The sequence below is a fragment of the Haliaeetus albicilla genome, chromosome 11 (assembly GCF_947461875.1).
Source record: "Haliaeetus albicilla chromosome 11, bHalAlb1.1, whole genome shotgun sequence".
NCBI classification, from domain to species: domain Eukaryota; kingdom Metazoa; phylum Chordata; class Aves; order Accipitriformes; family Accipitridae; genus Haliaeetus; species Haliaeetus albicilla.
The window spans coordinates 22,606,962-22,621,042 of NC_091493.1; the positions used below are offsets into that span (position 1 = coordinate 22,606,962).

At 36.1% G+C, this 14,081-nt stretch overlaps 1 protein-coding gene across 4 annotated transcripts in view; it reads left to right on the top strand.

The window, feature by feature from the left end:
- PCGF5 (polycomb group ring finger 5) overlaps positions 1 to 12,646 on the top strand; it is a 76,095-nt gene extending 63,449 nt beyond the window's left edge. For all 4 annotated transcript variants that reach the window (XM_069796599.1, XM_069796598.1, XM_069796601.1 and 1 more), the window contains one exon: positions 2,269 to 12,646. In XM_069796599.1, the coding sequence (XP_069652700.1) occupies positions 2,269 to 2,316 (48 nt within the window). In that variant the 3' untranslated portion in view covers positions 2,317 to 12,646. The remainder of the gene's footprint in view (positions 1 to 2,268) is intronic.
- Positions 12,647 to 14,081: the final 1,435 nt, after the last annotated feature.

Sequence of the window (14,081 nt, forward strand, 5' to 3'; positions counted from 1 at the left end):
AAGGTCCTGTCAGCACTTCAATTGTAATCCAAGTTGTGGAGTTTTTATAATTCCCCACTACAAAGTGCTAAAACTCTATGAGCAAGGACTGAGCATTTTCATTCCTTCAGAGAAAGCTTTATTGAATGAATAAATAGAATCCATTCAAAAGGTTTAGGGATTTCTTTTACTTTACATTAGGCCATTTATCTTTTTGTTAGAGAGATACCATTCTGTAGGCTGATAGCTGCATCAGTCTGGAAGGATTATCTACCTCTTCCTATCTCATCCTTCTAATTAGTAGCATTGGGCAGTCACTGACAAGGGATCAAAACTGAAGAGTGTGAATCAAGAGAGACCACGTTGCTTTCAATTCCTTATGGCAATTCATGTGTTCTTTTTAATGGAGTAAAGAAATGTTAGGTTTTTCTAATACTGTATTCCTTTCATATCTTTTAAAATTAGAAATGGAGCAACGCCCTATCTCTAGAATAGAACAAATCAAAACCTCCAGAATCTGCAAAATGAATTTGATTTCTAAATTTCATCGATCAATCTAGTTCATACCTATATGAAACAATATTTCAGTTTCCTCATTGAGAATTTTCATTTGAACTAAGATCTAAAAGTTACTTTGGAAGTTTGAAATAATATTTTTGCTTGAGCAAAAAATTAAAGTTGATGATAGAGGGCGGGGAGGGTCACTCCCCACTATGGATGGGAGTGACCTACTGCAGTCATGCCTACTTCAATAATTAGAATTGTTCCAGCATAAGGCATTTGATTTGTACAGTTGCTTTGTAATTTTGTTTGCAAAAACACTGAGCCTCACTGGTTTACATGGCAATTTCAGTGAGGTGACTGCTCTGTCTGCCTGCGTGCACTTCCGATTAGACTTGAGCACCTTTAGAGACGATTTGTATAATCAAAGTGAAAAACATGTGAAATCAATAGCATTTAATTAATATGGGAGTCATATCCTATGCAAAAAAATCAGAGACCAAGTAATTTATGATACTACAAATATGTTTGTTAATTGCACATGCAGACTGCACATGGTGCTCCCTGTCTTCTCTCCTAAATGCTCCTGCTACTGTGGAATACCTCTGGGTTTATGTTGTGATTTCTCTGCACTCCAGTTTGTAAATCCCCAGCAAGTATGACCACATTTAGTTCTGGTGATCATTTTATTAACCTGTATAGGTCTCTGCAGTGATATGTTTCTTTTTTGGTCACTGAAGTTCATCTGTATTGCATTTGAAGGATGCAGTAAAATATTTCTGGTTTTAATTATAGCTTATGTAATAATTCTTTTTATTTCCAAATTTGCAATAAAAAACCTTAAATTAGCTATGTTCCTCTGCCCTGTGGCAGAGAGGTAGTTAAGCCCATACAGCTCCTGAGACAATAAGATTTTCCTGGGTTTTATGCTATAGAAAATGTCTAGTATCCTAATGAAGTTAAGAGGAAAACATCAGGCTTAAATGAAATGCTGACAGACTGAAAAAATAAGACATTTAGTAAAACAGCACTTCCAGCAATGAACGTCCAGGTATTCCATGGCACTTTCTGGAAACCCACCCACTCTTGCTTCCCATTCTACAACACTTCTGTCCAATTCAGGGATCCAACCAGTTGAATTGCCGAATAAACTAATAAGAAACTAATAAAAATGTATCACTAGATCTGAAGTTGAGGCGTTTGGATCTGGGGGAGAAGTTAGCCCTCATCTCTCAGAAAATCAGCTGACAGCAATTTGATGTGATTTTTTTTTTTTAATTTTTAATACCAGAGTAGCCTGGATCCCATTAACTAGTGCTGACTACTAGTATAGCTATGGAACCTCTGTATATATAAAAACCAAAGTACATCAACTGTAAATAGACTTTGGTTTAGAAAGTATAAAATTTCAAGATTGCTTTTTCTAAAACACAGCAACAGAGAAATAAGAGGAATTGTTTGAGCACTCCAAGTATCGATGTTGTAAAACATAAATCATGAAATATATAAAAGCAGATACAGGAATTTTATATTAATGACAAATAACTACAACTAACTGACTTAGAGATTAAATATAGATTTGAAGTACAGGTATGGATTTAACTGTTGAAATATATAAAGTTATTTCACAGAAATAAAACTGATTGTCATATACATGTGTCTTAGGGATAAGTTCTGGCTATTCTTAAGGCAATCTTTAATTGCATTTTCTTTGTATTTTTTATGAATTATGTCTTCATGTTTTCTTGTCTGTTTTTGTTGTTGTTTTTCTCTTGCCTTTGTTTTTAGTCTTACCCTATGGTACTTCAGTATCGACCTAGAATTGACTTCGGTTAGACCAAAGGGCCAGATCCCACTGAGATGAATCCTGCACTATTTGTTTACCCATCGACAGATTGCACAATGAATGGATGTGCCTGGATTAGGGGGACACAACCAGATTTTCAGCATGCAAATAAGGACATTGTCTTTCTTAAAATTGTCAGTTGCATCTCTGTTGTTTCGATTAGAGCAAGCCAAGTGCCATTCTGCTACTGAAATGTGCATAAGATATTCGTGTATCTTACGAGTGTGCTGCAAATCATAGCCAAAATCATGAAGTGTACAGTCAAGATTCAAAAACTATGGGATAATTTTGCTTGCGTGTTAGAAAATTTTTCTGGTCCCAATATTGATTACACTAGCAAAATGGCAGAGTGCTCATTCCATGTGGTGTTGCAGTTTCACACACTTACTATTTTACTGAATATTGTTGTTTAAATCATAGAGTACTGTACAAATAACTAAGGATTATACCTTGAAAATATTTTGTATAGAAAATATATTTAGAAAAGTGGTGATAGGGCCACTACCTTTTTCTTGATAAGCTTCTCATGGGTCCAGGTATAGCTCACTCATGAGTGTGCAACAGTCCTTTTGCAGTGAATGAAGATTAATTACCCTTAACAAGAGATGTAGAACATGGTAATTCAAAACAGTAATTTTAAATCTTCTAAATAGATTCTGCTAATATTGCTTAAAAGCATCGCAGCCTTTGTGATTGCACTTTTCTATGGTTTCCCTGAAGATTGGAATTTGGGATACTAGCTATTTTTGGAAAATGGCTTCTGGTCAGATTACATTTCTTCTAATAAAGTTTCCATAAAAATGAAGTTAAAAATAATGTAAATGTCTATGGAACAAATAAATTTCGCTATAAGATTACAAACAAGGCAAAATTCTACATAATTACTGCCTTTCTTAGTAAGCATTTCCTTTTAAGATTGGTTGGAGGTATATAATATGTTAAGAAAAAAGTAATACGTAGCTTTAATTACATTATATATCTCTTGTGACTATCTGGAGTTTAGAATTCATTACAGAAATTTTCATTAGTTAAAGTCACATCATAAAACTATTTCCATAAAATTAGAGGTAATGCAATACTGAAGATAAGCAGTCTGACCAAAATAATTGTTCAGGTCTTTTTTTTTTTCCTAAGACCTGGTAGTGCTGGATAAAAAGTGATTGTTGCCTTAGGTATTGCAAGCGTAATGGTTCTAGTATAGAATGTTTATTAGGGTTTCTGGTAATGTTGCAGGGAGCCTAGTAATGCATATGTTTTCTGTAGTCTTCCATTGTCCTTGTTCTGCTTAAAAGTCGGTTGAGTTTTTCACTTCAAATTCTGTAGAGATACTTACAGTTCAGTACCTTTATGTAATTTCTACTTAATACATGCCTGCTAGTATTGTAGATAACTTTACTTTCTTATGCTTTTTGCATACAGCAAAAAGGAACCAAATCAATTCTTCAGAAGCTACTATAGAGTGAACTAATCATTCTTAGATAAGACAAAGTGAAAATTCTATCTTGGGATTAAGCGTAAAAGATAGATGCAAGGCTGTAACTCCTTTGTAAATTTATGTTCATGTACATTAGTGTGTTTCTGTAGGAGAAATAAGCATGTTGTGGATTAAATCTGGCCCCTTTAATGTTAGTAGGAGTTCTAACACTGATGACTTGAGGAATCCATATATAGTTGGGTTGAATTCTACCATTGCACTCCAAAGCCCATATGACATGCAGAAATAAAGATGCTGTCGGTAGCAGTCTGTTTAGGAAACCTGCCATTGCAGGTCCAGGTTGCACATATTGTGCAGATGCCAGTGAACCTGGGGAAGCAAAATGTTTAGGAAGCTGCTGCTCCTGTCTGCAGGCATAGTGTGCTGACTGATCTAGGCAGTGGTTTGCCCACACTGTAGATGGGAAGGGGTGCACATGCTGGCTGCAGGAAGCGGTCGTCTTTTTGCCCACCCAGTCTATGATGTGCTACTTGACAGAAACAAGAAGATACTCCTTGTAGGGAGGGCCCTTCTCCTCTGCAGAGTCTCTAGGGAAAGATAGAGTCTTTGTGTATATGGAGGTCCTCCTCATGGAGCAGTTTGAAAGAGCACAGCATGCATTCTAATTGCAAATCATTCTTCTCTTTAGTATATACAGTCATTTTGTACAGTAGGAATAGGGTATTATTTGTAAATATTTACATGCACATACAAATGACACCTTACAGTTTTTATATATTTCACGTGTTTTTATACCAGAATTTTCACTGTAGATTAACTTGACATAAACCACCTGTTTCAGTTTATCACAAAACTAATGGTACTACACTTCAGCATAATTTCTGCTTGGTTCAGGGGACAATTTTTTTCTCAACAGTTGTGCTTGCTGTTTTGGCAAATTTGAACAGATTTGTTTTAAAAGGAAAAGAGCACATTATTTTAAATCCATTTAAAGTTATCTTACACAGAAGTTTGCATCCATGTAACAGGAACGCTGAAACAGGACTACTTTGTATTGGCTTCTGAATGGCAACTAATAGAAGATTTGACTGTTTGTTGTGGTTTAACCCCAGCCGGCAGCTCAGCCCCACACAGCTGCTCGCTCACTCCCCCCCTGGTGGGATGGGGGAGAGAATCAGAAGGGTAAAAGTGAGAAAACTTGTGGGTTGAGGTAAAGACAGTTTAGTAAGTAAAGCAAAAGCCGTGCACGCAAGCAAAGCAAAACAAGGAACTCATTCACTATTTCCCATGGACAGGCAGGTGTTCAGCCATCTCCAGGAAAGCAGGGCTCCATCACGTGTAACAGCTACTTGGGGAGACAAATGCCATCACTCCCAATGTCCCCCATTCCTTCTTCCCCCAGCTTTATATGCTGAGCATGGTGTCATACGGTCTGGAATATCCCTGTGGTCAGTTGGGGTCAGCTGTCCTGGCTGTGTCCCCTCCCAACTTCTTGTCCCCCCCGGCCTCCTCGCTGGTGGGGTGGGGTGAGAAGCAGAAAAGGCCTGGACTCTGTGTAAGCACTGCTCAGCAGTAACAAAAACATCCCTGAATTTCCAACGCTGTTGTCAGCACAAATCCAAGACATAGCCCTGTGCTAGCTACTATGAAGAAAATTAACTCTACCCCAGCCAAACCCAGCACACTGTTTAATGACTTTCTGTATTCACACTTCAGAGAACCACGAATCCTCTTGTTCAGAATTGGACATTGGTTTAATTCATGGTATTTTCTTGATGCAACTTAAAGCTAGATTACAGAAGGCAAATCTTCATTTTAAGCATGGAAAATACTGACAGATATGATTTAATGTTCCCAGCTGAGAATCATGGCATTAAATGCATATGATCTACCTACTCTTTATGCATTTCTGATTCGATGGCACGGTGCCCGAGTGCTGTTGTAGTTTAATAGTTTTTGTAGCAGCGAAGTGCCAGTGAAGTACATATCTTAACTGGGCAGCTTGTATGACACAGGCATTGCCTTCTTCACAGGAAATATCTCTCCTGTATAGTACGTATGTGCCATGTGTCTACAGATATGCATATTTAATTCATTTGTGCCAATTAAGAATATCTGAACAGCATAAGAATATGAGAATGTGTGTACAGATTCCTGTGTGCCAAAGATAGGGTAAAGTGAAATGAGTACTTAAGCATTCCATTAAAACTGCACCATATGCCATCCTAGAGCAGATGACTGTATACAGTCACACTTTCTGAGCATTTCCATGACAAAGTGTCACCACTGCATGTTTGTAAAGAAAAGGAATATAAAATGAGTGTTGCTGCCACTGTATTTCTATGGCTTTCCTGTATCAGGAGTACCAAGCTGTGCAGGAATAAGACCTAAAAAATTCCATACTACTACCTAACCTTCCTGTCTCTTATTTAGCACGTTTGGTGGGGGCTTTTTTTCCCCTAAAAGTGAAAAGCTTCAATCTGCTTTTAACTCTGGGGTAACTCATTAATGAGAATCACAAGCAACTTTTTGCTGAGCATAGCTGTATGCTGCATCCCTCTAGTAACAAACTGTGTAGCTGGAATTTACAAACAAGATCCTATAATATCTCAGACAATATGGAATTGGATGATTAATGAAGAAATGTATCTTCCATTATGCATTACTACACTGCTCACAGCTAAGGGCCTAGTCCTATAAACATATTTTTATTGGGGTGAAATACCAAATAAGATTGCTACAGTAATTAAGTGACTCATCACTATAGTAGGTACTGTTCACATGAAAGCTTCTGGGATTTGGGTCCTAGGAGTATGCAATGCTCTAAGTATATTGTGCATACTCAGCTAGCTTGCAGTTATTATGCAAAACAAATTTATAAAAAGTATTATTTTGAAAACGTTACATAAAGCAAAGTGCCTGATTATTAATACAGAATACCTTTTAAGCCCTTTATTTGCATTTGGCAGGGTAGTATTTGCTTCTGTATTTTATCTATGGTCTTAATATTTTCAGCAAGAATATTTCATAAACATGCTGTATTGAGAAAATTTCTTTCATGGGAAGCAAGCAGAAAAAGAAATGTGTTCTGTTAGATAATTGAAAATTGAAAAAAACTATCTCAGAAACTATATGAAAAGAATTGCTTTTATATTGAAATTATTTCATTTTCTGCATGAGGAACCCTTGAATTTGGGATCTTGGTCTTTTTTTCTCCGTAGGTTCCAACAAATTGACCTGACTTTTCTTTCTGCAGTTATCAAAACCAGTTCCAGTATATCTACAGGAGAAAAGAGATTGATCACATTGCCCTTAGATATAAGCTGGGCTCTTGTTCTCTGCTGCAGACAAAGTAATGGTCCAGAGTTCCATCTCATCTCTCCCATGTGTAATTGTTACACGTGACTTTCTGAGAGAAGTAAACAATTTTTCCTTCTCTGCTGTTTTCTAAAATAACACAATAGGCCAGGGTTTAGTCCTTTAATTGAACCAATCACTGAGTTGTACTGTTCCCTTTGTGGCTTTTTAAATTTTCGTATCACTGAAGACACCAAGAGGCACTCACTCCCCAGGAAAAATACTCTTGGGAGGACTTGCGACAAAAGGAATAACATCCAGCTCAGCCAGATACTATGTCTGGTAGAAATACTAGAGAACAGACAGTTGCTCAAAGCCAGTCTTAAGTCTCAAAATAAACAGATTGAGCCCTGTTTATAGAGGGGCTACATAAAATACTGGTCAATTACATGGACTGATCAAACTCATTTTTATCCTGGAAAAGACCAAAGGCAGTTAAGACTTACATGCCTATCCACAACAAATATGTCAACAGAGACGCTTAATCAAGGGCTTGGTCCAGTTTTTTCACTTAACCTAGACAGGTTGAAGGCATCTGTTTGCTTCCATCAAAAATGCATATAGCATGCAGGATATTTCCGTCTCATTTTACTTCATGCTATGTTATTTTATTGTTTATCTCAGTTAAAATGTCTATTCAGGCACCCTCTGTCCTGTAATTAATTCTAGGTTCTTACACATCTTTTGCCCATTCCCATACCCCACCCCATTTCGTGCCCAACAAGTAGAAACATTGAGGAGTTATGGCACATGAGGAATCTGCTCATAGGTTTCATTCGTCAGGCAGCTTTCATGGATTTCAGCAAAGTTTTCACAGTTCTGAATTTTGAATCCCTTATAGCCTGTTTGAACAAGGTAATGCTTCCACAAGGTGTTCAGCTGAAGACACTTGTTTGAGGAAGGATGGCAGTCTACTGGAGTGTGTTCCAGGATGAATTCTGAGACACATAGGGGTTGATTCACCCTAAATGAAATGTGTAAAGCTTCCAACTGCTCATTTACCACTAGTTTTATCACATATGGGTGGTCTGGCCTTCAGACCTCAGCTGAAACATCCTTCTGTAGGAATGTCCTCCAAAAGATGATCTTATAATGGTAATCTATTTTTCTTCACAAGCAGATCTACCTGTTGAATTTTTTTTTTAAACTACTGTCTACACTGTCTGTAGATCAGATTAAAACATCAGATTCCAGAACAGGAGATTGATTAATTAATGAATTCCTGACAGATTCTTCCATCCCAGGTGTATGCCATAATTCTTCGTCTGAATTCAGGCAGCTTGCTACTACAGTTGAGTAAGGACGTTGTTCCATTCTCTAGTAAGCAATTTAGATCCATACAGTTCTGGAGTGTGGCAGCGAGACAGAGGAGCTCTACAGACAAGTGGAAATGTCCAGGCTGCCTTTTGTACTTGCAGAAAGAGACCCAGTTCTGTAGGCTCGGGATGGAGGAGACAGTCTGGCATGAAAGGTGTCTACAAGTGGAAGTTTTTGTCCTTACATTAATTTTAACCAAAGAGAGGCATTAGTTTGACTTTGCATGTTTATCTGAACCATTAGGCGCACTTTTCTTTGAAGTAACTTTTATGTGTATTTTTAGCAAATGCTTCTGACAAGGTTAATAATGTGACAGTTGGCAGGATGAGGTGAACAGAAGTAGTTACTGTGCATTTTCCTTTTTCCTTATGATAGTGAGTGGAAAGCAAAGTATGAGTTGAGAGTAGGTTGCTATACAATATACAAAATTGCTGCAACAGTAAAACGTTTGTGCTGCTAGTTAACATACTGAGGTTTGTATTACAAATGAAGTTGTAATAAAGATGTTTATTATCAAAGTGCAAGGCACATATTTTATGATGCTATTCTACTCCTAAATTCTGTTTTGTATTATATTGAGTAAGTAGACATTGTTGCTGTTTTCTCATGAATTTTGATGCGGTAAAATGAAAGATGCTCCCTTTTTACTGAAAAATACCATATACTAATTGATTTAAAATTACTCTTTGTTGTCAGATATTTAGTTTGTTCATAAAAAAAAGTTTTTTTAAATAAACTATTTTTATGGATAATCTGATTGCCTAGTAGTTTTAAGGGACCTATTTAATACCAAAGGTAAAGCCACCCAGAAACTGCCTTGGAATAAGGCATTGACACTTTTCTGGAGCGCAGTGGTCGAGAGTTACACCTGGAATCAGTCAAGCAGAACTTAACTGGTGGTAGCTGTCTGTGTCACCAAGCTAAAGGGTTAGGCACACCCAGCAGTTTCCAAAACAAAATAGAAAAGGAAAAGAACAACAGGAGTAGCATAAAGGTTGAGTTAACAGACCTAGAGTAGCTCTTTGAGTCATAGCTCATGTTCCCAGTGAAAAGCACAAAGGCTTGCATTACTGATGTGTCTGCTATACCTGGCCTGTGAACTAATAAAAAACTTCAGCGTGCTGTCAATCCTGTAAACCTTCCAAAGCACAAAATATTCACCAAGCTACTTTGGGGTTTTCTAGTTGTAGTTCAGTGATATTTTGGAGGGTCAAAAGGACAAACTTGGAGGATAATGAGAAGATATTAGGTATGTTTTACAGATTTTTATAGATATTTTTTTAGCAAAAGGCAGTGCTATCCTTGACATGAGACCATTGATTAGCAAGAAGTCAACTATTTTACTTGTGCAGTATAAAACAGAAAGAACAAAGAAATCCAAATATCTTGATTTCCTTTTCCAGGATAGTGATTAACTAAACTGGAAAGTACTAAGACGATTTAATTATTTAGCTGACTGAAACATTTCATTCTAAAAACTTACTGATCCTATTTTTTTTCCTCAAATACAAGCTTCTTAGAATAAACATGAAGCAATGCATCATTTTTTCCCTTACTGCAGACTTAACTATCGAAAAGAAAATATTTTGTGTTTTTTAAAATTAATGCAAAGCCTGAATTGTCGGATGTTCCAGGCTACTGAATAGATGATATAGAGTTACTCTCAATGGATTTTTTTTGGGATGGGGGCCTAAGTGTCCTTATATAAGCTGTGATCCAAGTTATGATAAGAAAGGAGCCTATGGTGAGCAGTAATAATGTTCTAATGCTTCCTTGCATTTGATCCGTAGTTACCAGTTTTTAATATAACAGCCCTCACAGTACTTAGGAGCTCATAGAACATATTGTGACATTATGTTGCTAATTTGTTTTAAAATATAAAATGTTTTAAGCTTTTTGTCAAAAGTGATAACATCATATTACAAATAAACCTTTTTGTGGTTGTAAAATTTAGCTTATAAATCATTCAAATTGAAGTGAAAAAAACACAGGTCATTGTTAATGACAGTCTATCCTACTATTAAGAATATATGTATTTTTGTAAAGGAAAAGCACTTGTAGATATTTAATCAGTCCGATATCTATCTATGTTAATGTTTTGGAAAAAAAAAGAAAACAAAATGCTGCTTAGAGGATCACTTACATATTTTTATTCTTTTTGCTCAAATGCATTTTCTGTTGATTTATGGAATGTTTATTCTGTGTGAAGCTGTATAGTTAGTACAGCTGGGCTAAATGCATTTCTTACCTTAATCAATTGTATCTGACTATGATAATACATTTTCTGTCTGATCAGAAATCTGATTGCAAAACATAGACTGGTGGTGCTGTTTTTCATCTTTGATATTAGCTTCATCCTGCCTTATAACATTTCTACTTCATAATAATTCCAAAAAATACTAATAATTTTTTTGTGATGTTTTTGTTTTAATGGATGTTTAATGGATGTTTTAGGGTATGTTTAGTTATTCAGTTGTATCTTATACCTAATGTTTATACCTATAAACATTTATATGTTTATATGTGTTTATACCTATAAATGTTTATACCTATAAACATTTTTACAAAATGGTGACAAAGGTTTACGTGCAGTATTTAAAAAACATTTTCCCAGATGAAAAAGTATGCCAGATATTAGTCAAGTTTAATGCTTACTTTCCTCCAAAGGAAAGTACTGCTGGGTACGTGCATAGAACATGATTATATCACTAAAGTTTCTGAGCATTTGTACAAGTAGTATTTTTTAAATTCAGAATAACTCATTTCTTGTAATATTTTGTGGCTATTTGAAACCTCAGTCTTAACTGTATTTTGATTCAACATAGTGGATTAACACAGTTTCAGGAAAAAAGACAAACAGTAAAGCAAAGAATTCTATTGAAGTACAACAAAGAGTGGCAACCACATTTATTTGTAAAATCTATTTACTTATTTCAGTGGGATTCTACAGGGGTATACTCTGTGGGCCTGATGCTGAGTTAAGCTCTTCAGCTTGACCTCAGTGGAACTACTTTCTTTAATTATCCTTGTAGCTACAACTTGAAATGACCCAGAGTTCCCACTTCCTCACTGAATTTCCTTTCATAGGTGGCTACTACTGTTTAAATTTAATCTTATTGTATTAACCTTCCCATAAGTAAGTAAGTTTTGCAACACAGAGTGTGTACACTAGCAGTGGAGTTCAGTGATATAAACTCAGCTGAGTAAATACTTGCATAATTGTCAAACTGGGGGAAAATTTCACTCAGACTACGAACACTAGTAATGGCACTGTCTCGTTAACACGCATGCTTCACAAAGATCTGCAAGTGATTGGGTTTTGATGTGGTTTATTGTTTGAATATTGTTTGTTTTATTTTTTGTTAAGAACTAATTTCAGTATGAATTAGTTGGGGGTTAACATCTCAGGGTCCACAAAGTAGCTTTTTAAAAGCTTAAATCCATTTGAGCTATGAGTGCAATACCAGTATTGCAGTCTTGTAGCTTTTGAAGAACCAGTATGTTGTGTTGCGAAGTATTTAAAAAAGCACTGTAAATTTCACCCCGTTCTACCAAAGGAATGGGGTTTTTTTTAATATGTGCTAAAATCCTTAGAAGCTGAGCGTGGCCCTGGAAGAAAATGAGACACCTCTAACTGAGTTAGCACTAGTGAGTAATTAGGTAAGGGAAGTGTTGGTACTAGAGGGAGGTTGGCAAAACCCCATGGTCCTGCCTCTTGGTGTGTAGAGTGAAGCGTGCGCGTTCAAAGCTGCATCTACATATGTAAGCAAGATTTATTTTAGAACAACGGCTCATGCAAACCCTGTAAATGGACCTTTTAGAATCTTGTGTATAAATATATCTGATATGTAATGATATTTCTAATTATGTAACTACCTGTATGGCTCAGTACTGGTGATGTTAAATTGAATGCTTCATGCTAATGTCAACAATGTTCACAGCACCTTTATAATGGCTGATAACAAATGACAATTTGGTCTGACCTGTATGCTGCAAGATGCCTCTAGCCCAGTTGGATTAATTTTATGAAAAATCTAGATGAGCAAGAAGTATAACTAATCTGCTTACTAGCACTGAATTGCTCCTTTCTCAAAGCAATAAATATATTCATGTTGTAACATCTGTTGTGCAGCCTACAATACGAGTTGTTTTGTTGCATTGTTTCTATATAATTTATTTTGTGCAATAAAAAAATCTCTGGTTTTATCTGACTTCTCTCTAGTTTGTAGTAATATTTGAATTAAAACATTTACTAGCTCTATATCTTAATCATGCAAGCGTGCTATCAACCCACAAAAATGCAGAGTAGAAAATGGAATGCAGTAGTATTTTGCCTTACAGAAAAATCAGAAGCTATTTATGTGGCCTAATTCTGTTCTCATTAATGTCATAGAGAGTGCTACCATTAATTTTATGGGTGCATAGCCTGCCTAACACTAAAGTTGACTGGATTTGGCACCCCATTTGTAAAATACAACCAGGTGGGTTACACAGTGTGACGGTGTGTCTGAGGCTTTTTTTAAAAAGTACATTTCACTGCTTAACAGTCCCATAGAGCTTCTGCCACAGGTTTTATTAAACCTAGTTTCATTGCTTTTTATAATATCAGATTTAGTTTTTCCTTTTTGTTCTCTCCCTTTTTTATGTTTTCCTGAGTTAATATGGTTTCAGTAGTATTTATTTGTCTGTGCACTTGCCTTCTAATTACCCTTTATTATGTTGTTAGGGTTTTTTAACTCTAAGGTAACATAAAATAAACGTGCATGCAAATTGGAAGCTAGAGGATATCCTTATAAATGAGCCCTTGGTGTGAACTAACAGTCTTCATACTATATACTGAGTTACTGCAAAGAAAAACAATGAAGGGAGAGCTGTTACCAAGAAAACTCACACCTTTTATCTGAGATGCTACTGTGAAACCTGCAATACCACCACATGAGATCTGAGATGTGGTTTGGATTTGTAAATGATAAAAAGGATTGCTGATTTAACTAAAATGATGTGAGACAAATAGCATTTTGCATCCTTTTGTAAAATCCTTCCAGATGTTAGCAGAAGAAGATAATAATTGCTTGTGAACACAAAATGTGAAGGTATATATAGCATATTGCCATACGTACACATGATTAAGTGAAACACATTTTCCATGGGATTTGTTAGTAACGTTGCAGTTTGCTGACACACAGGCAAAGAGCAGTTGTGGCACCGTCGGTTGCTGTGTAACCTGTGCAACAGAAGCAGTGCAGCCTCACTGGCTTTCTTTGAACCTTTTTCATGTTGAATATTTGACCTCCAGATTTGTCAAAGATCATAGACTAACACTTTCCCTTCTTCTAAAAGTGTTCTTGAGACTTAGGGTCACTCAGTGGAAAAAACCCAAACTTTACATAATGCTTCTACACAATGCTACTACATTCTTTATGAAGCAGAAGTTTAATTGTATTTAATTGCAAAATTCTGCTCGTAAGTAGGGAGCAGTGTTTCCTCAAGGAAGATTGCCATTAAAAGTATTGGTGATTAAAATAATTTAAAGAATTACTTTGTTTCAGGTAGCTAAAAAGAGAATCATTGTGGGGAAAAACCATGCATAGGACTAGTAATAAATGCCTGATCAGTCACAAACCCGGATTATGTTTTATTGAAGGA